Below are 27,914 nucleotides of genomic sequence, written 5' to 3'. Positions count from 1 at the left end.
ATATGTACTTTTAAAAATTACTATTAGCATTAACCTTTGTTTTTTTGTTCCCTAGAGTCAACTCCGAACTAGAAGGAAATGAAACACTGAAGATAATTGAAATAGATAGAAGAGTCAATGCCACCTCTTAAAAATAAAAAAAGGCCTTTTTTCTTGACTTCCCTCTTTCCCACATATTTTCAACCAAAGTTCCCCTGACTTGTCATCCTCAGTGAACCAAAGTACAAAAGAGAGGGAGTTCAATTTCTGCATTGACTGGTGAGGCTGTGACTACAGATGGGATCTCTTGTCTTTGTAACTCCCTTCCTCACGTCGCACACAGTCCCTGTCTCTGCTTTTATCCCTTTCCTGTCTAATACTGCAAGGGCAGGATTGAATTATGATAACAGATGATGCCAGCAGTGTGCCAGTGACTGGTGGGTGTGTGTGTCTGTACATGCACACAGCTTGATCTGAGCACAAAGACATTCTGGAGAAGGGTGAATTGTGCAAAACCAATGGGAGCATGTGGGTGATAGGTTTCTTGGGAGAAGGTAATTGGGAGAGAGAGGAGATGCAGCATGATGGTGCTTAGAGTCTCACCACAGCTCTGCCTACTGGTCTACAGCACTTGAGCCTTTTGGGGGGATAGAGGCACGTGTGCAGCCTGCTTCTGAAGGGACAAGAAAAGACCCTGACACTGCTGCGTTCAGAGCACAGGCAGGAGAGGGCTAGTCCATGATGCTGCTGAATTGTCCTCCCCTGGCTCTTTCTCTTCTCCCCTCCAGCCTCTTCATCACTTAGCGGGGTAGGTTTCTCTGTGCATTGAAAGCAGTCCTGGTAGGCTTCCCTGCTTCCACCCTTGAGAAATTAAGCAAAGATCAGTCACTGTCTTATCACACTTTGTGTGGGAGAATTACACTAGTTCAACTAAATCTGTTTAGAAAGCAGGTTTTGTTACATTTATGCAATATTTTAGACTGATGCCCTTTAGTCTGCTTAAGGCTAATCTGTTTAGCTTAAATCAGTTCCTTCCCCAAACTTAATCAATGTAAGGCTTAAACCAGAAGTGCCTCCTGAGAGGACCATATGGATTTAATTTATTGGCTTCTAGGTGGCTGATGAAATTTCTTGTTTAGACCCAGTCTCAGATTGTCTTGTGTTTTGTTTTCCCTTCCTTGCCATTTTCCTGTTACTGTTGTAAATAGTATTTATTAGCTTTGAAAAATTCTGTTCAGGCAGTTGCAATGAAGACAACTGAGCTTTCCTAACACTGCAAGTGAGCTGGGCAGACTCTGAAATCGGACACACAAAGATCACTGAACACCCATTTCCTCCCCTTAAGCTTGAATTGTCCTTATATAAAGCCATGTGTCTTATTTTCCTCTTACCTCCTTTTCCAGAGATGTGATCTGAGACCAACTGCTTTGGGTACAGATAGGCACGGTTCATGCCTAGAGGTGGTGGATACTGTATTAACTGTATGGCAAGGCAGCCTCTAGTCTGAGGAGCTGATTTTGTAGGCAGGAGACCTGTTGAAAGAGGAATGAGATGAGCACATGGGGAGGTGAACTGACTGGCCCAGGCTCAGTGGGAAAGCCAAGAGCAGCAGTCAGGTCTGATCCCGGTCCAGTACTCTTCTCCATGCTTTGTTTTCTCCTTGCCCCACATCGTTACTGTCTTCAAGCGTCCTCTCTCTCAGTACCCTGGTCATGCCTTTGCCTGAGCTGTGCTTCTTGCAATTTGTCCTTGCAGGGGCATGGTTGAACTCAGTCCAGAATGTGAGCAGGGTTTTATCTGGTTCCTACAGAAGGGCACTCGTGCTCCATTGAGGATGGATTTAATGTGAAAATCCTAATTCAGCAGGCTAGCATAGCTACTTTACAGTTTACCAGAAAAAGTCAATTTAAAAAAAAAGTGATTTGAAGCTCTTTTTTTCTTTTACTTTTTTCCTATTGATAAATAAGGGAAAAACTAACCTAGCCTTACAAATAATTTTTTACTATGTACAGTAGATATTTCCTGCAACTATTCTATTTTGTAAAATATTGTATTTGTATTTTATTACAGCAGCTGTCACACCAGCTCCTTTCTTGTTCTTCATTCTCCTTAGACTTTCTTCCTTTGGCATCCTATTTGCCACCCTCAGGCCTGACTCAAAATTCAGCGAAATGAATGGAAGGAATTTGGTGAACTGGAGGGGACTGTGGATCAGTCCCCTCTGTGCCATTTTAAGAAGGTGTTTCACATCTGCGACAGTGAAACAAGTGCCTGACTCCATGAGCTAGTACTGAGTTCTGGTGTACAGATGTGCTTTTCTAGGTAATGCCCTATTTGTCTATGCAAGTGCCTTAATATTTTACCTGAGGTGACCATGAGAGGAGAAATGCTGTTGTAGTCTATTTTGCAAGAGTTCCCTTCTTGGCATGGGTCAGTCTCTGCCATAAAGTCTGTTTCTCTTCACAGTGATCCTGCTGGGTTCTCTGAATCATTCCAGTATCCATTAACAACTTTTGTGTTTGGTTTTTTTTTAAATGGTTTAAGGCTTCACAGTGATCACTGGTGAGTGCCACAAGGGATGGCTGCATTGCTCAGCCACTTGAGGTCAGCAAAGTGACAGGAGAAAGCTGGGGTTGACCCCGACTGGTCAGCATAAGTGGGCAAGGTCATAGTTTAGAAAATTCTTTAAACGGTCTTTTTTTTTCCAGAACCCCCTTGCTTTGCTCTGAGGGCAACCAAGTGGTTAAATGTTTTGCAAAAGGGGGCCCAGGGTGCGAAGCACACCACCACTTACCAGTCTTGCAGTTTGCACTGTGCAGCCTGAGCTCCTGCCCATTGACAGCTAAATGGATCACCTCCCACTTCAGATACAGCTGGCTAACGTCACTGCGTGAAAACCAAAGTGGAATTATTTCTCAGTTCTTAAAACAGATGATTTTGCACAACCAAAATGGCTCCTCCTCTCTGAAACCTACTGCACTCGCCACCATTAAAACTTTGCCCTTTTTTGTGTTTAATTTGGGCATGTTGGTTCAAATCTGGTTGGAAGATAATCATGTTTTCATCCTGAGCATTTTAAACTACCCATGGTCTGGGTCAGGCCTCTGTACTAGTTCATCCAAGCCAGTATGGCCGTACTGATTTCTTGTAAGTGTTTGATAATCTATTGCTATAATCTGAATTTGTGTAATCCTGTAAGTTATTTTTAGGTACTCCTTTAGGGAATCTCTTGACCTAGCACACACATTGCTTGGGGATTTATTGTATTACATGTTACTTTATAATAAGGAAAAGCTTTGCTTCACTTTGATATGTTTGTGATCATTTTTCTTCAGGGGCCTTAATGGAACAGGTTTCTCTGCTAGGGGCCAAGGAATCCCCTGTCATCACCTACTCACAGGCTGTTGTGTGGCAAGGGCCCCACAATCTCCAGAGGGAGTTTGTGCCCGTGTTTTGTACCTAGCAGGGGATGAAGGAGGCAGCACAGGTGCCAGCCTCAGCATCCAGGGATGACCTCAGTGGGAGTGTTGGTGCACTGCAGACCATGTGGAGAGGCAGCTTCTGTGCTCTGAGTTAAGGGCATAGGGCAGGAGTAGTAAGGCATATTCAGGGAGGATGCCAGTAAGTGCTTTTAGTTAGTTCAGCTCTATTACTTGAAGCCTTAGCCTTCTGCTAGTGTGCTTTTTCTGGTGATCAGTGGCTTGGTGCTGTAGAATCGGGTGTGTATGGACAGGATAAGCAAAGGCTTTATGTGCTACATAACTTCCATTTCCAGTAGAGGACTTCAGTGATAAACTTAAGATTCCTCAGCTGTAAGGTTATGTTGCTCATCAGCACAATTTTATACACACTAGTAAACTTACCTTTTGGCCTATAGCTTTAAAGCATCTAGATCTGTTGGGTCTTTGCTTCTAGGGAGATAAGCTATTAAGGAATGTAGGGCATTATTTTATATATATGTATATTTAAAAAGTCTGAAGCACAGGGCATGTGATGTTTCTAGCCTTGTTAGCAGTGTGTAGATAATGTTGGGGCTTTTCCCCCCAGGCTGTTTATAGTTCTTTGCTGCACTTCTTTCATTTCGTTTGTACCATTCAATATTTTTCAGCAGCACAGACTAATGGATTAGGCTGAGGTTCTTAGGCCAGATCCCAGCTGATATAACCAGCATAGTTCTCACACACTGCTCTCGGAGGCTGCAGGTCTGATTTGTACTGACAGGGGACCTCTTCCTCCACGTCTCTCTGTGTAACAGTATATCTCAATGTGTTCTTGATTTTTCTAACATAGACCAAAAATTAATCTAAAAACTTTTTTCCCTGCTAAAGAAACCAACCCACTTCTCCACTCCCATCCCCCCAGACTATCAGTGGTGAATTCTGTCTAGACGCTTTTAGAATGTAGGTCAAGTAAGTGAATGATGCTAATTGCTACGTTGGGAGGGATTTCCACTGAGTATTTGGGCTCTAGATTCTAGCTAATGCCAAGAGGCCATTGTTCAAAACCCACGCAGCTAAGAACAGAGGAATATGGAGTATTTTTATACTCTTGGTGACTAAAATATTTCTTTTTCGAGTCACTAATTAAAAAGGGAACATTTTGTATTCTGAAGGTGAAATGATAGGTCAGTACTTTGTGGCTACAAAAGTTGTCCCAGCCTAAATAATAGTGCAGTGCTATGATGTGTTGCTGCTTTGCACTATCTAGTGATAAAGTTGAACAGCTTTGGGGGTAGCAAAGGGGAATCAACTGATGTATGTGTTAAGTAAGGTCTTTTCAAAGAAGATGTAAGGATTCAATCCATCTTGTAGCTTTCTCATGGCCAATAAAGTGACATTGGGCATTCAGAGAATTTGTTGAAGGTTGATCCAGATTAGTACTGCATTGCTTAGGTGATCAGCATCCATTGGAAACTCCAGGATTGAGAGGGAAGTTGCAATTTGGTTTTTTCATTTTTATGTCAGGCCTTTTTCTGCTTTACCAAGGTGTGTATATATATATATGAATCAAATTCCTGTGTAGGAGAAAGTGCATCATGCGGGAAGCTCATTCGTGATGCTGTTTGGATCTGATGCTGAATGGAGTTTGGATATTCTTTATTAGCAGTAGTCTCTTGTCTGCCCTACAGCTGATCTCCAGATTCTTCCTCCAAGAGCTGCAACTAAAGAGGTGAGAACAGAACATGGGAAAGCTGGATTTGTAGACCTGTCTTACAGAAAGGGGGAAAGAAAGGCAGGTCAAGGGACTCCTCACATCACAGGGAAACCTTCTAGTTCTTGATTCCATAAATCAGCAGTGATAGCCTCTTTCATTAGTTACCTGCTAGGTTTAGCTTTACTCCTATTCCCCTTGCTTTTTAATACTATGTAGTCCTGTTCATGCATACCTGACCTTTATGTTATATCCCACTTTCCCCTCCAAACAGCAGGAAAAGTCTTTTTAAACCTTAGCAGTCCATAGTAAAGGGAGTGGAAGAGAGAGAGGGGAAGCAGAGGCAGGTAATAAATTTTTTTTAACAGGACTCTGCTCACATCTGACTTTACCATGACAGATTTTAATCCAGTGGTGCTGATATAATGGCATCTTGCTTTGTTCATTTGTACAGTTAGCAAGAACGAGTGTGTGTGTGAATCTGTGCACGTGTGCATGGTGAATAATCAAAAGGTATCAAAAACACAGAGTTTTCTTAATGTAATACGTGTTGCTAAATAAAGGCATCTACCTGAACACACAGGGCACTTTGGGCTTGGTGCAGCAGAAAGTCCAGGCATTTCTCTCTGAAACCTGTTCACATTCCACATCACGGAGCACTCGTAAAACTGTTGTGTGAATTGCTGTCTGAAGACTGTCCTGTGATTAACTGTCAACTGAATGTTGTTGCACTGTGTCATTTTGTGTGCATAGACTGTCTGGCCTTTCTATAGAACAGTTCTAGCTTGGTACAAAAAATAATTATTTTATATTCTGGTATCATTTTTGGTCTGTAGCATTATGGCTTTGAATTTTTTTTTTTTCCTCTAGTGGTGTAAGTTAGCCTTAAAAGGTGGCCCCTGGGAACTGATAGCTCAAGGAACACAATTTGTTGAGCTGGTCTTCTGGGGTCTTCCCTGGGAGCACTGCTGCCCTGACTACCCCTTGGGCGCAGTGAAATGCCAGCCAGGGGAAGCAGTTTCCTCTCAGAGGGTGGTGCAAGTACATCCCAGTTTCCCTGAGATTCACTAGGCCTTCCAAGGGTAAATCACCTGGTGTTACTCCCCTGAAGAGAAATACATATCCAGGGCCAATTCCATTGCCTTGGACCATACAGAACAGCACCTTGTGACTAAGTCACTCTGCTGTGACACCCCTAGGGCACTTAAGCTGGTCTTTCCCTCTCCCTCTGTTCATGTGAATGCAGTATAGGTTTGTGCAAACATTTGAAACTATCTAAGATGACAGGGACAGTGATACTAGTGCAAAAGCAACCCCACAGTGATACTAGTGCAAAAGCAACTCCTTGGTAAACTTCACTGGGGCCTCTTCTGACTGCAGATATCTCTATTCTCTTGCCATGTCTATTTAACTCTGTGTCTGTGTTCAGTGGCCTGTCTATTTTTGTACAAGTGCTGTCATCTGGATGCGGTCCCACCTGATTTTCATACTGCAAACATGTCCATTGGGTGGAAAGAAATTGCTGTTTTTCCTTTTTAAATCATCTGCCTGATTCTGTGAGAGAACAGACTACCTGCTTTTGTAGCCTAAATATGTATGTAGTGAAGTATGTTATGCTTTTCATTTCTTGCAAATAAATATTTTCTGTAGAAAAAAGCAAGTATGACTTGTTTGATTTCCTGATGATCGGAAAAAATCTGGGCCCTTGGCTTTCCTGAGTGTGCCAGTGTGTGCAATGTGTCCATCTTCAACATGGCAGAACCCTGGTAATTTGGTGATAGAAAAGGAAGGTAAAAAACAATGATGTGGGGTTTTACTAAAGCTGGCTGCCCCTTCCCTTTTTGAGATTAGCAGAGAATTATATGTCAGTAATGGGTGGAAATCAGGTGCGGGCCGAGGGCATTTCATAGTGATACTGATACTCAGTGCAACTCTGTGCTACAGCCCCATTAGCAGTAAATTCTCCGTACAAGTGGGATCCAGGAAGGCTGATGCTCCAGGGGGCATTGCTTCAACCCAGTGACATCAGGGCCTGTGGGGCTGATCTGTGTGGGCCAAACAGCCCTCTGCAAGGTAAGGCCTTTCCCTGCTCTGGCTTTGCACTGGGCTTGTTTAAACTGGAGTGAGCTCTTAAAAGAGCACTTTCTGCTTTGGCTTTTGGGGACTGGTCCTCTGCTGGCCTTGGCTCGTTTCCTTAGCCTGCCTCACCCCCGAGATAATTCAGGAGCTTTCTCCAGCAATTCAGAAGCTGTTCTGCCTGTGTGAGCACCCAGCATTGCACCCTACAGCCCAAACCAGCATCCAGCCAGGGGACAGAGCTGACCTTGCTACTTTGAGTAGACATGGAAAAGAAATGCCTGATTGCTTTCAGTCTGGGGACTCTGTGGCTTTGCTGGTCATCCAGGGACCTTGACGATGGATGGCCGAGTGCAGATGAGAAAATTCACCTGCGCAGAGCTGGCATCACAAATGCTACAGTGATTTGTTTTATGCTGGTTTTCTACTAGGAAGGAGACCTCATCTATGTGTACCAATCATCCCCACAATAGCAACCAAGAATTTATCTTCCACAGGAAATACTAGCCATGAAGGTAATAGTTCCAGCTTAACTGAAAATGGGAGCAAGACATGGCTTTGGTGCCTCCTTTGCAAGGCCTCTGAAAGAAGGCTGCTTTAGAGTTTGGGGAAGGCAGCCTACCACGAAAATTGGAACACCACGGCCCGCACTAAATTTGTGGCTGATGCGGATTTTCAGAAATGCCTTGATTTTAAAGAGGTTAAAGTAGCAGAAGAAATTGGCAGTGAAGGAGGAAAAACAAGGAAGCTCTTCTCCAAGAATCTAACCTGCATGCCTCTTTCTTTCCAAACAGGCAATTTCACTTGCCAGAACTATTGATCCAGGGCACTTGTTTGCAGCATCAAGCATGTATAGCATTTTTAGAGGAAAATCGTTAGACTGTGACTGATTGGGAAAGTTACCCTCAGCTCAGTTCCTCCAAGCAAACAAAACACAGACCAGTGATTAGCCGTCAGTTAAGAATCTCCTCGGATCTCCGTGTGACCCTTAAAGCATCACACAGCAGGTGATGCTGCAGGCAGGGAGTCTGTGATTAAAAAAGAAACCCACACACAATGGGGAAATGCTGTGTGATGAGCTGTCAGCCTCCCTACCTATCAGCCTCTGGGACATGCTGTTCTTGGAAAAGCATCTTACTGTTTGAATTCAAGGCTGGATTTTGATACTCCTTTCTCAGGCTGATTCCTGTTGCAGGTCAGGAGGAAGGATATCCAAATGCAGATTGTGATGCCTCTCATGGCATGTTTGGGTAGAAAGTGTTCTCCTTGTGCTGTTAGCTATTGTTTGTACCTATTTTACAACAGCATAGACTTCACCCCCCTTGAAGGTATTTCATGGAAGATTCATTCCTGATGCTCCCTTTCTTGATTTGTTTGCTTTAAGGATTTTTAGAAACATGGGCCTCATGCTTGTGGCATGCTGGTGAATTTGTCTTGCCCTATTTATTCCATGCTTCAGATTCCTGGTCTGCAAAGCCAGTGGTGGTTTCCTCCTCTCTGCTTAATCACACTGAGATTAAGCAAAGCAAGGTGATCCAAAGGAGATAGCAATTTGAAACAAAAACATATTTCCTTTCTAATGAATACTAATGCTTGGGTGTCCCTCCAGTTTGTGCCTCAAAAGTTGAAGTGATTTATTTGATTTCTCGTTTTCTTGCTGTTGCCTCTTTGTGGGCTTCAAATGGTCCCTAGGAATGATTTCTTTAAGTTTTCATTGTTGAATTAATCTTACGCTGTATTTGCATGAATTCTATTACACTGCTATAAAATTACTATTTTGTGTGTCTCTAGTAAGGAGGAAATTACAAATTCTGGCCCGTACCTTTGCTGTGGTAGAGCTGAGGGAAGATAACTGCTGTAGAGTAAGTTCATGACTGTTGGGTTGTCTCAGTTTCCCTGTCTAAAGAAATGCTTAAGTTCTGGTTAGCCCTCTTTTTTAAGCTCCTTTGGTAAAAACCTGTGTTTGATCTGCTCCGCTGAGGTGGGGCCCTCCTCGCTGAGCCTCAACATCCCTCAGTTCCTCAATGGATGAGCAGTGCTCCACTAGACCTTCAAACGTTGACCAAAAGGGAATGTTTTTGTGGGTGGGTCCAATCTGTCAACACTGGATCTGGAAAGGGAAGCCGGCCACCTTACGTCACAATTGAAGGAGATGCAAATACAGGCATACACATGTCTATGTGTATAAATATACTTTTATATGTTTTTTTGTTTTTCCTGAAAGTTGAATGTTGGGGGTTGACCTGGGGATGAATTTTGCATGAACTTAGGAAATATGGAACATTTAAAGTAGACTGACTTCTCACTGGCTAGCCTGGCACACTGAACAAGTAAGGTTGCCTCACCCTTTTCTTCCCAATCCCCTTTTTCATATATCCATCTCTTTTCTATTAGAAAAAGAATTTTCAGTCCCTCCCGCTCTGAATAAAACTTACTGCAGTGCGCACAGTCTGTGCACACTGGAGTGTTCAAAATGGGATTTAACAGGCATGTGAGTAATGGAATAAACCTTCCCTTGGCTTTGCTCCAGAAGGCTGAAATCCCTCCTTTCGCTGCATTTCCTCCTTCATTCCCACCATCCGCCCTGCTATTCATGGCATGCAGTATGGTGAGAAGTTTCCGCCCAGGAAAAAGAGCTCCCCACCTGCTGAACCTTGTCAGCTCTCCCAGATAAGCAGGGGGGGCACCACGGAGTGATGTGAGGTGCTCCATTTAACCTGACAGCACTTAAGAGATGAGAACCCAGACCTGGGAATTCAGATCTTTGTTAGCATGATAATCCTGGATAGTGGCAAAACCTGCTAAAAATCTATTTTTGTGCTCATCCTTTCCCTCCTGGCCCAGTGGTATGTCTACAGCCACACCTTGGAGCAAACGTGATGCTCCTACAAAGTTTCTGCTGTTGCTGCCTTGCTGTATGCACAGGGATTGACAGCTACACCACAGGTGTAATTGTGTGAGCAGGGCTTTCCTTCACGAGCCTCAGACTCATAATTGCTCATATTCAGAAAAAGGCAAAGGAAGTCAATTTAGCTCTTCATGTTGCAAATGAGTCATTCAAATTGCAGCAGTGAGAGGAAAAATAGGTAATCCCGGAGCAGAGTGTAAATTTGGTCATGTGGATAAAAGGCTTATTGACAAGCAGGAGCTACAGGAGGGCTCATGCTGGAGGAGGAGGTAGCTCAGTTGCATGGATGTCCACTGGAGAGGGGGTAGGAAATCCTGATTAGTTGTTAGGCTTTGCTCCAGATGCTCTGGGGGAGGTGGAGCCATTAGCTGGGGCACAGGCCACAGAGCTGTTCTCATGCGGTCCAAAGGCTGAGAAAATAAAGCTGTGAGATGATGCAGAGTGTTCTGCTCTCCGAGTGCAAAATTCATTTGCAGTTACAGGTTTTTTAGCACATGTCATTGGCATCTCCTCATAGCAACAGGCCACATGGTTTTCACCAATGACAAAACCTCAAAAATAGCACTGGTAAGAGAGGGACTTACGGTGCCACTCCCCATTCTTGAAGCTGGCTTTTGGGCTGCCTCTGAACTACTTTTTGACAGGTCCACCCCAAGATGGTTTAGTTTGGTTCTGCTAAAAATATTTGTCACATGCTTTTAAACTGAATGCTTTCACAAGCAACACTGGGTGCTGATTTCCCTGGAAGTTCAATCAGAGACTTCCCAGTTGACATCCCAGCTCTCAATGGAAAAGGCACCAATGGTTCCTGTAGAGCTCCATGCTGGTTTGTAGAACTCTCTGCACACAGCTCAGAGGAGGATCCGGACCTTCCTTTTACAGTTCTGCATAAGAACTTTAGTTTTGCTTCTAATAACCAAGGGCTCTACATTGCTTAATTATGCTTTATTCTGTGTGCTTCACTCGTAATTAAAAGTACTCTGAGGCTTGGGGGAGAAAAAATATATTGGGCTAAGCGCATGTGCATGCAGGGAATGTATGTGTTGGTTATGCATAGGGGTAGGACATTCCTTTGAAGGTCAGTTCAGCTTTTAAATACTCATGCTCTAGCGAAAAGAGCCACTTTTCATCACCCAACAAGCTGCTGGTGGCTACTGCCAGCGAGGGATGGGAAGATGTTAATTGGCTGGCTTGGAGGGCCTGTCAGTGCTGAAGTTGAGGTGAAAGATGTGTACACAATACGTGCTACACGTGGAGAAGCTGAATCTGTAAATGGGATTGGGAAGGAGCGAGGGTCAGGTGTCAGGCGTCTGTTGACTGTCATAAACCTGATTGGTGCTCAAGATGTTGCAGCATTTTCATGCTGGTGCACATGGGCAGCAGGGTAATGCTGTTACCTGTTTGATTTCCAATCAGCCACTGGCTGTGCTGTGGCACAGAGTTCACAAAGAAGAGGCGAGGCTGCGTGGGGAAGTTATCTGTGGAACACGGGAGGTTGTGAAATCTGTTCCTGTAGGGTTTGCCTTCTCTGGAGAGCACTATTGTTCATGCTTCTTTCTTTTTTTTTTTTTTTTTATGTCTTTCTATTTTGGATCGCGTTAGTGTAATTCCTGCAATAATTTCTGTATAGCTACAGACCTCGACCTTTTCTGTACTTTTTAATCTTATTGTCACTGCCAGCTGAAACATGCTGACCCTTTCCTCTGAAGTTTTCCGTAGTATCCCCTAGTGAAGAAAATGGAGAAGCAGGAAACAAGGTGGGAGTACAATTAACTTTACGAAGGGGCACCGTGCTGCTTTATCAGAAGATGTCTCTGCTATTGGGTGCTTTGCTTCTGAGTGCACCAAATTGAGCTCACCTGGGGAACAACCTGGAAGCAATTGGTAGACGAGCAAGCGCAGGTGTAGGAAAACGAGGGCGCCGCTGGGTGCTCCGGGGCACCTGGGCTCACTCTCGAAGGCGTTCGCAGTGCGAAGCCGGGCGGGAGCGGGGCGCGGCTGAGGCCGGGGGCGGCCGCGGGAGCGCTGGGGCGGGGCCGCGGGGCGGGGCGCGGCCGGGCGCGGCCGCGGGGGCGCGGCGGGGGCGCGGCGCGGCCATTGGCCGGCGGCCGGAGGGGCGTGGCGGCGGGCGTGGCCGGCCAGGAGTTTCCCACAATGCCCCGCTGCAGTGCGGCCGCCGATGGATGCTGCGCGGTCGCGCTGCCATTTGCAGCCGCCGCGGCTCGCAGCGCGCCCCGCGGCCCCGGGAGCTGCGGTCCCCCGGCCGCCGCCGCCCCCCAGCGCCTGCAGCCGCCGGCCGGCCCTCCCCTGCCCCCGCCTCCTCCTCCTTCTCGGCCCCACTGCCCCGCCGCAATGAACCCCCCCGCCGCGGCCGGCGGGGAGGAGACGGGGGCGGCGGGCGGCGGCGGCTGCCGGGGGGCCGAGGGTGGCGGGGAGGCGGCGGGCGCCGCCGGGGTCCCGGAGGAGCCGGGGCTGTCAGCGGCGGACGAGTCGCTGGAGGAGAAGCTGCGGAGCCTCACCTTCAGGAAGCAGGTGTCCTACAGGTGGGTGCCGGCCGGGCGGGCGCCTCTCGCTGGGTGGGGAGGCGGCAGCTGGGTCCGGCGGCGGCGCGGCCGGGCAGCGGTGTGAGGGCAGCACCCTGGAGCCTGAGGGGCTTTTCCTTCGTCCCGCAGCCTGAAAGAGCTCTCCCAGATCGGCTTTCCCTTAAGCCAGCGAGCGACCTGCTCTCAGCCCCGCTACTGCCGTCAGGTTTAGGGTGCTCCTCCGGCGCGGCAGCGCCAGGGGAGATGGGGACCGTGACGGGGAATGTGGGTGAACTTCAGAGTTGCTCCGAGCCAGAGTCGGAGATCTTGCCCGGGGAATAGGGCTGCCTGTGCGCTTTGCCCTTTTCAGTAAAAGCACAGCCGCCCGTGACCCCGGCGCCTCCGAACGCTCGTTAAGGGGATCGGAAAAGCCTTTCTGGCGGCACCGCTGCTCCCGGGAGGGGTTTCTCTGCGGGAATTCTCCAGGAGTGCAGTGTCCCTCTCCCTGCCTGCTCCCCACCCGCTCTGGCCGCCGTTGCATAAGCCCCAGCGGCTGATAAGATAGGGGGGCTGCTGTGCCCAGCACCCCACGCGTGGCTGCGGGCTGAGGGCCACCAGCAGGCAGTTGCCCGGTGCCACATGACCTGCTATGGCCAGCGCAGGACGTTGCTTTCATAATCAGGGTCTTCCGTTTTTATGGCCGTGCATTTACCTCACTGGTCTGATGCCAAATAAATGGGTTTGTTCCTCCTGTAAATACACCTGCGTGAAGGACCCGTCGGTGGGGCTTGTCTGCTCTTCTGTTACCAGCTAGGAGCTGTTAATTACCAGCATCTGCTGAAACGAATTGCTGTCTGAGACGCTTCATGCCAAAAAGTTTTTGAGCCTTACCTAATTCTAGCTGTAGAGCCCCTGTGGAGGCAGCACACCATCAGTAACTAGTGTTCTAGTGTGCTTAGGGATGAACCCTCTGAGCTGGGAGGATAGAAAACACAGAGCTGTTACTTGTCTCTGCAGGAAAAGGGTGTCTCTAGCCCCAGGTAAATTAGCTGAAGAATTTCCCCTGCCGTGGGGATGCTTAATGTGCTGTCAATTTACAGCTGGGATAACTTAGGAGCCGGTCTGAGTCTAAGATTTGCAGGTGGCAGGGCTTAAAAATGATGTAATTAAACACTCTTCGTAGCTGAAGTTTTATATAATACTTGATGTGTGCAGAGAGACTTTTCCCAGCAGTGAGTGTGAAGTTTGGGATGATTCATTCTGGACTCAGTAAGGTGAGCAACGGGAAAATGAAAACTTACTGGACACCTCTGAAACAAACATTACATCAGTCAGCTCTTGGTACTTTTGCACCTCTACCCTGACAATTTCTTTAGCTTGTACCGTTTAGGGGCAACTCCACTGCAGAAAATGGCAAAGTCTGAGGTGAGCTTTTGAGATCAAGTGGCTGCTAACGAGGCAGATTTGCTCATGTGTCTGCTCTTGGGACAGTAGGCAAGGGGTTTGCAATAAGTCTTCTACCTGTTTTTTTGAGGGGAAAGGGAAGAGGAGATACTAAAATCTGTTTTTAATGTTCTGCTCTCTAGATTGTCTTAGAAGTGTGTTAAAGATGTTGGTATTCTTGAAGTTTTCTGCATGGTCATTATTTGTAAGGGCTTCATAACAAATGCTTTTAGGAGGAAATGTGGGGTTTTTTTCCCTCTTCTTTCTCCTCTCCTTCATCTATGCAAGTCCTGAACCTTCAGATACAAAAGCCTTTTCTTAAGCATATCTTGATGCGTATCACTCACTCTACTTAAGATATGTGCAAGAAAGTACATTTTCTTTGCATCCTTGGATTTCCACACCTTTTCCTGATTTAGAGCTGGTTTCCTACAGATAATATGCACTTTATCATTTATCCATAATGAGAACAATCTGGATAGACAGTAGAGTAAATAACTTCCACAGAGGACCTCCACTGAGTTCTCCACACCCTGCAACCCCAGGCTCTTTAAATTGCTACCATTTCTCTCAGGAAATTAAGGTTGCTGAAATACACTTGCAAATGTAAATGACTATATCAGGTCTAGGAAAACCTATTTACATTGGCACTTGGACTCCCTTATCCACTGGTACAATAGAAATTATTCAAGGCTTCATACAGCCTTTCAAAGAGCTCATTTAGGGCTCTCTATGCAGGTGCATTACACTGCTGTACACAGCCATAGAGCTGTATTTATACATTCAGGAAAAAAACCCCAACAGTTGGAACTTGCTTAAAATAATAAAGATGCATGAAAATTCATGTAAAAAATAAATCTATTGGTGGTAGTTGAAGGAGTGAAATGGTAGGTCAGGGTATTGTTACAAGGGAAAAAAAAGGAAGAAAAAACTTCTGCTGTACCAACGTTATTAAACTGTAGTTTGCCTGAGACTGGGCCTCAAATATTATCTTCCTCCCTCCCTTTTGTTTTGTTGTTAAAAAGCAAATGTCTTCAATGTAACACATCTCTAATTAGCTGACATTGTTGTTGCATGCAAATAACCTGTTTGTTTCTCTAGAACTGTACCAAAACTATGAGTAACATATTCAGAAATCAATGTTTTGTACCGGTGGGGCCAGTAGCTTGAAAAGCAGAAACTGCTGTATTAACTATGCCACGATTTTGTGTAGCAAATACCAACGTAGGCGTGTTTGTCCCCCAGTCAAACCGGCAGGAGGAAAAACTTGCTTTGAATAACACAGATATGCCTCGTGGGGAGCTTGAAAATTCCCGTGCCCTTGCCATGTTCCCAGCCTTATCCACCGTGCCCCTGGCGCTCCCCAAAGCTCGGGGTCCGCACCCGAAGCTCTGTTGCGAGCAGAGCTGTGCTCTCCCCGGCACTCTGCTCTAATCACGGCTCCATGCGCGCTGGGGCTGTGCCGCTTTCCCGTGCTTCGTGTGCGGGAGCTGGTGGCTTTCCAGCGCGGCTGCCCCTGCGCGTGTCCGTGCGCTGCCAACGCGCGGCCCTCGGGCATCTCCCCGCGCAGCGGAGCGCCGGGCACACGGAGGGCACGGGAGGCTGCCAGCAGGACCCTCCATCCCTTACCGAGGGGTGTCCTGCGGAGCGAGTGACAGCCAGAGAAATCATCTCCCTTCTCAGCCTCGCGCTGCTGAACGAGGCCAGCCGCCCCCGGGGTTGGGTGCTGACATCAGAATGCCAACAGCCAAGCAGCGATTCTTAGCCCTTAAATATTTTACCCTGCAAATATGGGGTTAAGTATCTCCTGCTGAAAATCTGAAATACTGGCTCACAAAATGAAAACTTTTTTTTTTCTTAAAAATAAACTGATAGAACCAAAAGTTCAGTTTCCCGCCCTACTGTGAAAAGATTGGCAAATGAAAACAGAAAAGTGAATTAAATACGTACATCTGCCAGAGAGAAATGCTTTCTACATTTGGTTCTTGGAGTAGTATTTGCCCCATACATTTCTAGACCCAGCAGAATATTTACAAGATAGTGGAACAGAAAGCAGTGAGGTAATTTTTTCCCCCCTTAATTTGTATTATTTTGTCATTGCAGAATTTGTGAGGAACCTCATGGTGTCTTTTAGGTTACGTAGAGATTAAAGTTGCTTTCCTGAAGTAATTCTTGATATAAAGAGAAATTCAGATTATAGCAAAGATGGATGCACTGTAAGAATATTTCCACAATAAAAAGCTAAGGTAAGAGGAAACCTTGGAAATAAAGCATTACGTGGTAGTTTCCTGCAGGTATTTGCAGGTCTAAAATCTAATCTGAAATGCAGTCTTGTAATTTAATTGTTTATGCTTAGAGAAATAGTAAAAGTAACAAATAAATGAATAAAAACCCCAACCAAACAAGAAATCATCCTTTAAAAATCAGAACAAACAACACAATCTAAAAGGAAGAAATCAATAAGGCAAATGGTGTTTAATTTCTTAACTAAATGTTATTTAGAAATCCAGGGAATCTTGATTAGTGGTATTGGAAATAAAAATAAAGTTGTAATTTTTAATGGCCCTCTTGTGAGAGCTCAAGTGGTGTTCTCCAGTGACAAGTGTATGCCAGTTTTTCTAGAGAACGTAATTTCGTTTTGACCAACCAGAAATCCTGACTGCGGCAGTGGGTGGCAGGCTTTAGAAGTGTTGCTCGTACGTGAGTCAGGAATTTCCAGATGCGGGGCCATAATGAACCATCTCGGAGTCCTGTGCCGCTAACTGGCAGCGTCCTGGCAGCTCAGTGGTCGCGCCTTGTCTTTGGCAGAGGTGTCTTGCTCCAGCAGGGAATCATGCACTGCCCTTTTGGTAATGGAAGAGGCTGGAGGCACTGGTTTCCCTAGCTCACTGTGCTCCTGGCCACCCAGTTCCACTCGTGGTGGAATGAGTCACCGTGAACAGTCACCATCTCAAATAGGTGGTTTGAGGTTCCTTGGCTGAATTTTCTCCCCCAGTTGCCAAATGAATCTTTTGGGATGTGCCCTGTGTGCTTTCCCGCCCCTTCCTCTGCAAGCAGAAGCCAAGAATTGAGCTGGCCTCTCCCCCTGCACCATCAGCAAGAACTGCTCCTCTGCCATGGCAATAAGTAACAGGAGTTATAATTAGAGTTGGTTTTGTCACTGCATTTGAAGGGGAAAAATTATGGCAAGGAAATTCCAGGAAATCCTTATTACACAAGCCCTGTCATTGTTGATGAGCATATAAGTACCTGAGGCTACAGATGGGGACCAAAATAGAAATGTAAACAAAGGTAACATGCTTATTTTTTTGGTTCTTTTATTTTCAGACATGATAGCGACCGTAAAACGCGCATCACTTCTCAGTAAATATTAAATATAGACAGGATAGTAGAGGTGCCTCCTATTACTAAGACTTAATTGTTTTATGAAATGTGACAACATTTACTAGTGTACTGTGAAATATTATAAATAATTAAAGCTGAATGACATTTGTAAAAATGAAAACACCCAACACAAGCTTTTGATCGTTTGATTGTGTTGTTTTATTTTACTTAAGTTCCCTTAAATCTTAACACATTCTAATGCTGTAAATGTGTGTGGTTGTTCTGCATGAAAATGATGGATAGATTTTTATCTTCTACCAAATGTCAAGGAAATAATTCTCACACTCTGGCCTAATCTCAGAGGATGTGTGTGCAACTGTCTTTGTTAGAAGTGGTGGGTAGGTACTGTGCAGTCCTGTTACCACCCACTCGTGTAACAGGAACTCGATTTACTTTGTCACCTAAGACTTTCATCACCATTTTGTTTCCTCCCAAAGCAGATTACTGGATGTTTTTGGTACATGAGGGGGCTTTCATGAAGCTATTTGATTTATAAAGCTTTGAGGTGGAAACTCTGTGCTGCAGCAAAATGCAGAAAAATGCTAGGATAGTCAGAAAGAAGAATTCTGCCATGGGAAAATCAAGTTGACATTTAAGGTTCCCTCCTGACATTGAGTTGTGGCTGCCAGTGTGGCCATCAATGTCTCTATGTAGCACAAAGTAAAGGGGACAATCTTTGAATTTAGAGTGTGTCTCACATTCTCCCTTCTGTATCTGGGCTTAGCAGCACCTCACAAAAGAGGTGTTGTGAGTGGTAGCTCTGACTAAAATTACACATGAGCTGCAATGGAATTATGCACACAGTCAGAAGGAGATAAGTGCATCACTGATCTGAATGGGTGAGCCTCTGTGAGCACATAATGAAGCTGTTGTGTAGCACAGGCACGGACCTGTACGCTCAGATTGCCCTGCAGGTGGAAAATTTCATCGTGTAAAAAGTGCTGAATCAGGTGCCACATAACTTTGATGAAGTGGAAAATCACTTTTGTTCTTTCTGGTCCTTTGGAATAAATGAGCAGGTAATCAGTTCTGCTCTCCCGGGTCACTCATGGGGCTCATGAAATTATTTTCTAGAAGCCTCACCAGACTTTTGACAGATTTGTTTGTTTGGGGTTTTTTTTTTGTTTTGTTTTGTTTTTTAATTAAAAAATATTTTTTATTTGGCAACTTGGCTGAGTTTTTGGGAAGGAGATGTGTATAGGCAACAATCTTCTGTGCTCTTTCTGTTCCTTTACTGGTACGTGCAGCAGAGCATGGGCATGAGATACACACGTGACAGTCAGACAAAGGATTTCACTGATGTTAAGGAAAAAGAGGAACAGGGGAAAGAATAATAATAAAAAAATGGTCAGGAATGGCAGCCTCACATCTTTGTATCCCCTTCTAGTTACAGAACTGTCAGTGAAAAATTTTGCCTTGGAAAAGAAAGGATGTAGAATGTTGGAGCTCTTTTTTTATCTCACTTTACAAAGTTGTTGTTTTGCTTTTTTAAAAGCTCTTTGTAAGTGGAAGTGGTGCATGATCTCAAGTGTATTTGACATGTTCACCCACATGTCCCAGTGTTGGTTTGGGGAGGTTTTTTTTCACCTTCCTTCTTTTAGTTTTTGGACGATTCTATGGTTTGTTGCTCTCAGCAGAGAAAAGCTGTGTGGGACTGGGTATATTTGGAAAAAAAGTGTTAAGAGTACCTCTAGAGAGCCTCTGTGTGTGTGTGTGTGTGTAGGGAGACTGTAGAGGCCTCCATATGGGTTAGTGCTGGGTATTTGGTGTCTGTGTGGTTAAGGTGATGGCCTTTCAGGGTGGAGAAGGTGTATGGTGGGACATGGGCACGAAGGACTTTGCTGTGTGTTTTAAAAGGTGCAGCCTTGTGGGAAAACCATCTGTGCTTTCATCAAATAACTGCTGGGCCTTCTGTGGGCTCAGAAATGTATACCAGGGTGTGTTGTGTGTTTGTGGGCCTTGGTGCATGCTCTGTGTAAATATCCAGGGACAGAGATGAAGTGATGTCATTATGTTGCTAATTCCAATGTATGGTGTGTGGGTTTTCAGCCCTTTTCTGTCCTTTCCTCTGAGGTAGTACATGTTTATGCATATAAAATGTTAATGTGCTTGCTCATGGCGAAGGCCACGGGTCTGATGGAAAGTGCAGGGCCCAGAGCCGTGTCCCAGGCTTCCAGGCACGTTTCTCTCTCTTTCAAAGCCCCCAGGTCTCTCTGGATTCACTTCTAATTTCTGCCTGTACTGTGTTTTTCCCTTCTGTTTTCCTGTATCTCTTGGTGAGGATCTGCTGGGTACAGTTGCTTCCCTGGTGCCATGTTGTGCCAGCCCCTGGATTCTCCTGTTACCCTTTCTCTTGGGATGTTGAGCTCCTGGTGTGGCTGTTTCTGATGCACGTGCAGCCCACTTCATGCTGCCAGCAGGGAAATTGATTGCCTTTCAGCCAGCTCATAAAGGCTTTTTTTTTTTTTTTTTTCCCTACCTAGAAACTTGTCTTTTGTGTTTTGCCTATAAAGGAATTCCAGGAGGATTTTGTCGGTGAAGATTAAGATGTGTGCAGTCCTCACACCAGCACCACCTTGTCTAATGTGTTGGCTGCCGTGGGCCACAGATTGGCACAGACTGTCCAGTCTGTGCTTGAATCTGTCTCTGAGTAAAACACTAAGCTTGGGATGACTGTGGTTAGGAAAAAAAAGGTTTTTCTGCCTTAAATTTCACTAGAATTTTTTTGCTTATAAAAGACCACAGTCCCCCATCTTAGTCTGCAGAAGAGATCCACAAATGAAGTAGGAGACTGTGTAGTGTCAAGGAAGAGGCTGTTTGCTTTTTGACTCCAAAAAAATCTATTGTGCTGGTTAGAGCAGCACAATAGAGCATTAGGAAAAGAGCACTTTTCCTAATGGGAAAGTGCTACTTCATAATTTGGTTCATCCAACTTTCTTTTTTTTTTGAGAGATTGTAGCATGAAATTCTACCTACAAAGTTTTCCAGCTCACCCTACCTCAAACTACAAAGTGTAATTCTTGCCCATTGGACGTTGTCTCAGCTTTTTCCACCTGTAGGGCTGCAATCTGTGACAATACAGAACACAGGCAGTGTAGGGGCTGAGTCTTTGTAGATAGGCTCCGAGAAACAGAGGGAAAGGAACATAAAGTGACTTATTTTAGAGTGCAGATGGAGTCCGTGGGAAAAAGTGGGAACAGATCTTCAACTCTAGCACTTAGAGTAAGACCTCTCATCCAGGCCAAAATGAGACTGGAAGAGAAATGGATTGAAACCACAACTTTTGGTAAAAACCTGAAAGTTGGGGGAGAGGCAGAGGACAACTGTGCATGAATATTATTATTTGATCTTGCTTAGAGTATAATGTACCCAAATATACCTAAAGGGGGCCTACAGGAAATCTGGAGAGGAGCTCCTTGAAAGGGTGGGTAGTGACAGGACCAGGGATAATGGCTTTAAAATGAAAAAGGATGGGATTAGACTAGATTCCTGTTAAGAAGAAATTCTTTCCTGTGAGGGTGGTTAGGCACTGGAACAGGTTGCCCAGAAAAGCTGTGGATGCCCCATCTCTGGAAGTGTTCAAGGCCAGGTTGGATGGGGCTCTGAGCAAGCTGGGATAGTGGAAGTTGTCTCAGCCTGAGGAAGGGGTGTTGGATCAAGATGATCCACAAGGTCCTTTTCAAACCAAAGCATTCTTTGAGTCCAGGAAGTTTTGCTTCTGACTTCTTTCACTGAGCATGTGAGAGGGTTCATTTTTAAAGAGCTTCAGTAGCCTGAGGCTGCCACAGGGCACTAAGTGGTTCTTCTGAATGTCTCAACACCTTCAGCTAACTTAGTGAAATGGCTCAGCATAAAGGTGGGGAAGAGGCTGAGGGAAAAGGGAAGGATTTGTTAGGTGGTTCTGAGGAATGAATGATCACTAACTGCTATGCTTGTGACAAAGGAAGCTGGTGCAGGGCTGACCTTGTCTATGCTCTGGGATTGAGCATGGTATTTCCCAGTACCTGTTTATGCTGCATTTTTGAGGAAGTTTAGTGGTTTGAAGTGCTTGTGCTAGAAAAACCTTGGTAATCAGGTCCCAAAACTTTCAGTCCTGGTTTTCCATTCCACTGCAGCTCTGAATGGCACTGCCAGAATCCCTTTCCATTTAACAGCTGTTTGAAAGCTTAGTTAGATTCAAAACTTACAGCTCCTAACGGGAAAGTGCTATTTCATAATTTGGTTCATCCAACTTTTTTTTTTTTTTTTTTTGAGGGGTTATAGCATTAAATTCTACCTACCAAGCTTTCCAGCTCACCGGCCCTACAGACTGCTTAACACTAATCCCTGCTGCTGTAGACAAATGGCCATGCAGTCAGAGAGAAGGGAGGTGTGTAATTGTGCTTGGGATTGAGGCATAATTGAACACATCGTTGCTCCTCCTGTGGCTAAGCATGAGAGATGAGAAGATGTAGGATTCTCTTCCCCCCAGGCTGCCAATAAGGTGTGTACCATCAGCAATGAGGTCACTCACTGGCAGTGGGGAATGGTGCTGCAGGCAGCCCTATAACCTCAGCTGGGCTATGGATGCATTGCAGAGATAAATGATATTGATGCTTTTGGTTGCCTGACTCTGTGCAAGAGCTCTTGGAGGAGAGATGTGGGCTCCTTTTCAATGTCCAGGGACTTGGAGGAAGGTGCTTAGTGGTCAGAGGTGTGGGTAGTGGGAATGTGGTGGGTGAATACTTTGTCTTGCTTTTTAATATCCTTTTCAGATTTATTCAAAATTATCCATTCCTCCCTCGCTGTTACTAAGGAGCTTGTGTTTAATATGTACATCTAAAATATGTACATATTAAGGCTATATGATACAGAAGTGTTTGGGGGTATGAGCTGGTGCTTTTTAAAGAAGGAGAAGAAAATTATCATGTTTAATAGAGACGTAATTGTTAGAACCACTATGGTTATGTAGAACTCGCTTCAATATTTGTAATTTCACCAACTTCAAAGTATTTCAAAATTGTAAAATTTGTTTCAATATTTCTAATTTCTTTCAAATGTTCATGAGTTTTGCTTGTCATAAAAACAAATAGCAAAGTTCTTGGTAGTCAGATTATATTTCTTCTAAATTGTGTGACTCATCAGGAAGCTTGACCCACTGGGGAGCATTTTCCAAGTGGGGCAGGGATTAAGCTTCAATTGCACAGATTCATCAAAGATGATGAGTCGAACACCTTAGAATCCCTCTGTGCTCTGAAACTGCTCCCTGATGTGTAATATGCAGGAGAGAGGACTGCCTGTGATGCTCTGAGAGGTGCCATGGGGTTTCTGGGCACAGTAGGAGAGGGTGAGGAAGCAAAATAGCTTTAAAGCCTGTTAGCATTAAAAGATGATGAGAAAATACCTTCCTGTCATCACTTTATTTCATTAGGTTGCTAACGAGTTTCCTCTAGGGATGGTAATGGGGTAGTTCTGATGCTTTTATCCAATTAGTGAGTGATCCCAGGAGTATATCCTTTTGTTGTGAAAACACATCGAGGTTCATTCCTCCTGGAGCATTGCATCCTGCAGGTGCTCTGAAGGCAATGAAATGCCATGTGAAGGTGCATGCTAGGTCAGGTCCTTCGTTATTAATTGCTGATGTTAGCCCAATCTATGGTTTTGAGATGGAGCCCTAGAGGGCAATGGACTCTCCTGTGAAAGTAAGTGAAATGCCAAAGATGTGAATAAAGTTTCACTCTCAGTGTTGAGGTTATTTGTAAGTTGAGACACTGAGAGAATTCGCATTTTAAAAACCCTCATGTAGATAGGAAGCAGAAGATAAGTGCCTTTGATGCTGCTGCCTTTAGGGATATCCAGCACCAGTGCCTTGCCAGCTGCCTGTGCTCGTAGGAACCTTTGCTTCTGGCACTACGGCCACCTCCAGGTTTTAGCTTGATTTGAAATTACATTTCGAATGAAGAAGGAATTAGCAGCAGTACTGATGCAGCTGACATGTTTGGTTGTGGGTGGCCTTCCATTAGTGAAAAGAGCTTGAACTATTCCTTGGTTTTCATTTTTGTCTCTGCAGGTAGCCAGCAGTTGAAACTTCTCTTGTAGGGCAGTATATCTGGCTTTGTGGCAGGTAGTTTTGTCCCTGGCCAGTGTCTACCATGAGAGAATTTATGTCTTTCTATATCTTTTGGTTGCTCTCTGCCCTTTTAATTCTGTAATTTTCCTCTGTTGCCCTGCCTTCACCGAGACACCAGTGCTCTGTGTTATTTATATACCTGGGGCTGTGCAGTGCATGGTACAACGGACGAAGAACACGGAATTATATGAACACTGGGATTCACATTCTACAAGGTTAGATTTAAGTTACTGAGGTTGCTCAAACAGTTTTTTCCTGCCTCCAAGGTTAGTGTGAGCTTTTTAGTGCAGTGTTTTATCTCTGATTCTTTACCATCAAGATGCCCGTAAGCTGCCTCCTTTCCCCTTTAGAGTTGCAATATAGGGAGTTTCCAGGCCCTGCAGTGGTAGGCTGTGTTGCAGAGGGGTTACATGCTCTTTTAAAGTGTAATTGGAATAGAGACTGTTTTTTGACTCCTTCCTGTTTGTACAATGCAAACCTATGGCAAAAGTAAGAGGTACTACTTACCCTCTCCAGCTTTTCAGCTTTTACTTTGTTCAGCTTTTTCAGGTATTGAAGGAATGCTGAGAGGTGTCTGACAAACCCCACTGATGCATAATGAACAGTGCTGGAGCAGGCTCACAGTGGGTTGGGTACGAGGTAGTGCTGTGATGCTTGCCTGGGCTCTCTTTAGGCTTTGTGAATCTTGATGCAGCCTGGACAGCAAACAGCAAAACAGTGCTTTTCATTTCCTTGAGTGTGATATGGACCATGTCATCGTTTGATAAATGTGCTGTGTTCCAGAGTGAACAGCAAAATTACCGAGTGTCGGGTTATTTGGCCTCTGTCTTGGCAGCATTTTGCTTCTCTTTTTTCAGCAGAGAGGAGAAGGATGAGTAATGTTGGCTGTGATGCTGGGGCAGCTACAAGTTGGATTGAGACCAATGAAGCAGTTAGATGCTCCCTCACAGATTTTACATATGGTGTTTAGAAACTGCTGCCCTGATGGTCTTCAGTCTAGTGGCCTAGGAGTGGCAGCTCTTTCCCCAAAAACTCCCTTACCAATCAAACCTTAATCCATTTGAGAGGGAGAAAAACCATAACCTTCAGCAGGGATGGCTGCTGGCAGCCTGGCTGGCTCTGGTGCCCTCCAAAGGGAGGGCTGGCAGAAACATAGCTTTTCTGCTTTCCAGAGGAGATCCTACATGTCATTTCCTCTGGGAATAGCCTGGGCTTTCCCAGTGCACAGCAAGCTGCTGTCCAGACCCCAGACTCTTGGGGATGTGATGGACATGAACAACGTAAGCCAAGCATTATGTAGGTTTATCCAAGCCCGTGGGCAGTCTCAAGCCAGAAGCACTCTAAGAAATGCTGTCCAGGGCAGGACAAACCCAGAGAAAGTGTTGTATGACCTCCCCTCTTAAAGAATGTGTTTAGAAAAACCTCATATATGATAATCTTTTTTGGTGGCATTTGTTTTTATTTTGAGTAGAATAAATTCAGCTAATTCTTAATTTTTTTTTTTTTTTTTAATGAAGGGCGCAAGGCTGAGCTATCTCTGGCTGCAACTGGAAGAGGTGTTTAATATGACACACAAGTAATTTTATTTCCTCATAGATAATCTTCTAGAGTCACCTATTCAAGAGGAAGGCATGTATTCTTTACAATTTTTGCCTCGTGTCTGGTGAAAACGTGAGGGATCAGATAGCAGGGAATTTAAAAGAAAAACCTAATCTAATCCCTTGGTTGGGCAATATGATATTTTGTCCCTAATCCCTGGATTGCTCAGTACACTCTTCTCCCCTTACCCCCACCTCCTTTGTGCAGAAAGGAAAGCACGGAAATGTAATTCTGCCATCAGCAGATGATGGGTTGAGGCTGTCTTTTTCCTGCCCATACAATAGCTGCTTACATTTCCCATTTCCCTTCTTTCTGAAGAAAGGCTTTGCTTTTGCTGTTTATATTAGTACCTGGTCCAGTAAGCCACAGTTGCTGAGCCCGAGTGCGGGGGCTCCTCTCCTTTCACAGATCATGCTATTTTTCTGTGGGAAGAGAAGATAAGATGACTAATTTGGGGAGAGAGAGAAGGAAGAAGGGAGCTGACCTGTGGCTTTGAAAGTGCTGGGTTCATTCCTCCTCATTTCCTAATTGGTAGGGGCTGTTGTCTGCTCAGGGAGAGGTGCCGTGCAGACCAAGGCAGTGAGAGCTTCCATCACATGCTGATTATACCCCTCTTCTGACTTAGCAGAAAAAGAAGGTAATTCACTTTCTTTTCAGTCTTTGGCCCTAGTCCTAGGATTGCTCAAGTCTTTTGCTTCACAAAAACTGGAGATCATCCCATTTTACATGTGAAGTGCCAAGATACCAAATGGCCTTGCCTTTCTGCCACCAGTGATGTTATTTTACTATCCTTTGCAGCTGTGCATCTTATCAGTTATAAAGCTGAACTTTACTGTCTCCTGAAGAGTATGGATGTGGGCCTGCTCCATGTGTCTACTTCTCCCATCTGCTTGTGCTGGGAGCTGTAGGTGACAAAAATAAGATTTGATCATTTCAGCCCAGTCAGAGTTTTAGCTGACCAAAGATCGGCTTCTCCAGTGGGTCACCAGCAATTATGAGACAAGGAGAGGAAGGAAGGGTGGTGCACACTTAAAGTGCACTAGGTGATGCTTTGTAACAGTAAATTTTACAAGCTTGAAAGAAGCCATTAGGCGTATGAAATGCAGAGAGAAAAAAAAGGGGGAGGAAATGATCTGGGAGAGCAAAATCCACACTCAACTTCACCTGATTTGATGCAATGGCTGAAAAAGAGAAAGATGTGGATTTTTCTCCTGTAGGAGATGCAGCTTGCTGTCTCATGAGGCTGTTCCCTGGCAAGCCATCTCTCCTGCCCACTCTGCATCATGAGGATCATGTGCAGAAAACATGGTACTCTCCTGGGTTTTGCTGTGTCTGAGCTGTGCCTGCACAGCAGCCCCTGATTCTGCATGGTAGCCCCTTTCCCAGCCATCCCTACCCAAACACAGTGGGAGCTTTTTGTTTCTGATTCAGTCACTTTGCAAACAGTGTCACAATTTGTCAGGTGCTGAGCATGATATTTGCTTGATGGAAATGTTGGTCCTATTGTGAATCAACCCTAACAGCTTCTCGCAGCGAGGTTGTAAGACAATGAGACAAATTTACTACAGAGGCAGACAAAGCAGCTTCTATTATGTGTGGAACCACAAATAATAGGAGCAGAAATGAAAACCAGTGAGAATATCTTTGTGTTGGGTGGTTGCAGGCACAACAGTGCGCGTCAGCGGCTGGCTCGAGTGACGAAGGTGTTGGGGACAGCCAGGTGAGCCTGGAGGGCTCGTGCCTGGTGTGGCTGAGCTGGGGGTGTGTGCTGAAACACAAAGAAGATTTCAAAGCCATTCTGTGAAGAGTCTGCTCAAACAGGGAGGCAGTGGGAAAACACGTTTGTTTCTTAGAACAGTGACCTTTCACTCATCCTAAGAAAGCCGGGCGTGAGGTAATACTTGTGAAGGTACCACAATACATACATTCACTTGTAACTCCAGTCTTCTCTAGTGGAGAAGGGTAGCTTAAAATCTCCCAGGGGAATATTCTCATTTTAACATTTTAATTTTGACATAATATTTTCCAGCTGAAATCTTCTGGGGAAGATGTTGATTTGTTTAAAAAAGCCTCCCAACATGACCAATATATTTATATCTTCATCTTGTAAGTGAAATATAGAATGGTTGATATTATGGCTCCTTTTGTTCATGCTGAGTTCTTTTTTTCACTCTGATTCAGAAGAGAAAAGTGATTTTGTTTTGATTTGAAACATGAGAATTTCCCAATGAGTGTGCTGCATTCTGGCAAGCCAAAGTTGTTATTTGGAGTGTTTGTGAAACTGTCTTGGTCACGATTCATTTTTTTGTGATAGAAATGTGTTGTAATAACCATGGTCAGCCCTACCACACTTAGCCTCTTCTGAGCTACCAGAGACTGAGCAAACAAGGAAGATGAATTGGCCTCTGATTGCTAGCAGGAGCTTCTTGATGTCATGATTAAAATATGTTATCAGAGTAATACTGAGTGGTGGATGGCCATCCAAATTTTTACAGCTGAAGAGGGAGGTTGTTCTCCAGGGATGTCTGAAAGCTGAATGTACATCAGGTGTACGGTTAACGGTTGGCTTTTTCCTTCTCTTTCTGAGAACGTTCTGTATCTGGGAGTCTTTCTCTGCAGCTGCTCATGGAATGTAACTGGTTAGTAGAAAGCCAAGTAGTCACTTACTGGCAACAACTCCTGTCTTACAGAGAGAATGAAAGTGATGTCTGATGTTAGTCTGAAAAGTCTTCTTCCCTCAGGA

General features: G+C 44.9%; 2 protein-coding genes across 9 annotated transcripts in view; both read left to right on the top strand.

Annotated features, from left to right (window-relative positions):
- The window catches only part of CREB3L2 (cAMP responsive element binding protein 3 like 2), a 74,515-nt gene extending 67,725 nt beyond the window's left edge, over positions 1-6,790 (top strand). For both annotated transcript variants that reach the window (XM_039570541.1, XM_039570540.1), the window contains exon 12: positions 56-6,790. In XM_039570541.1, coding sequence (XP_039426475.1) covers positions 56-131 — 76 coding nt within the window. In that variant the 3' untranslated portion in view covers positions 132-6,790. The remainder of the gene's footprint in view (positions 1-55) is intronic.
- A 5,750-nt stretch (positions 6,791-12,540) lies between these two features.
- The window catches only part of DGKI (diacylglycerol kinase iota), a 211,759-nt gene continuing 196,385 nt past the window's right edge, over positions 12,541-27,914 (top strand). For 4 of the 7 annotated variants that reach the window (XM_039570688.1, XM_039570684.1, XM_039570686.1 and 1 more), the window contains exon 1: positions 12,542-12,657. The gene's annotated coding sequence lies outside the window, so the exon portion shown is untranslated. Of the gene's footprint in view, positions 12,658-27,914 lie in introns of all 7 variants that reach the window. The other 3 variants (XM_039570689.1, XM_039570685.1, XM_039570690.1) reach the window with 2 other exon arrangements.

Source organism: Corvus cornix, chromosome 1A, assembly GCF_000738735.6.
Source record: "Corvus cornix cornix isolate S_Up_H32 chromosome 1A, ASM73873v5, whole genome shotgun sequence".
Classification (NCBI taxonomy): Eukaryota; Metazoa; Chordata; class Aves; order Passeriformes; family Corvidae; genus Corvus; species Corvus cornix.
The sequence above is the reverse complement of the archived record's forward strand: the minus strand, read 5'-3'. Positions and strand labels throughout refer to the sequence as shown.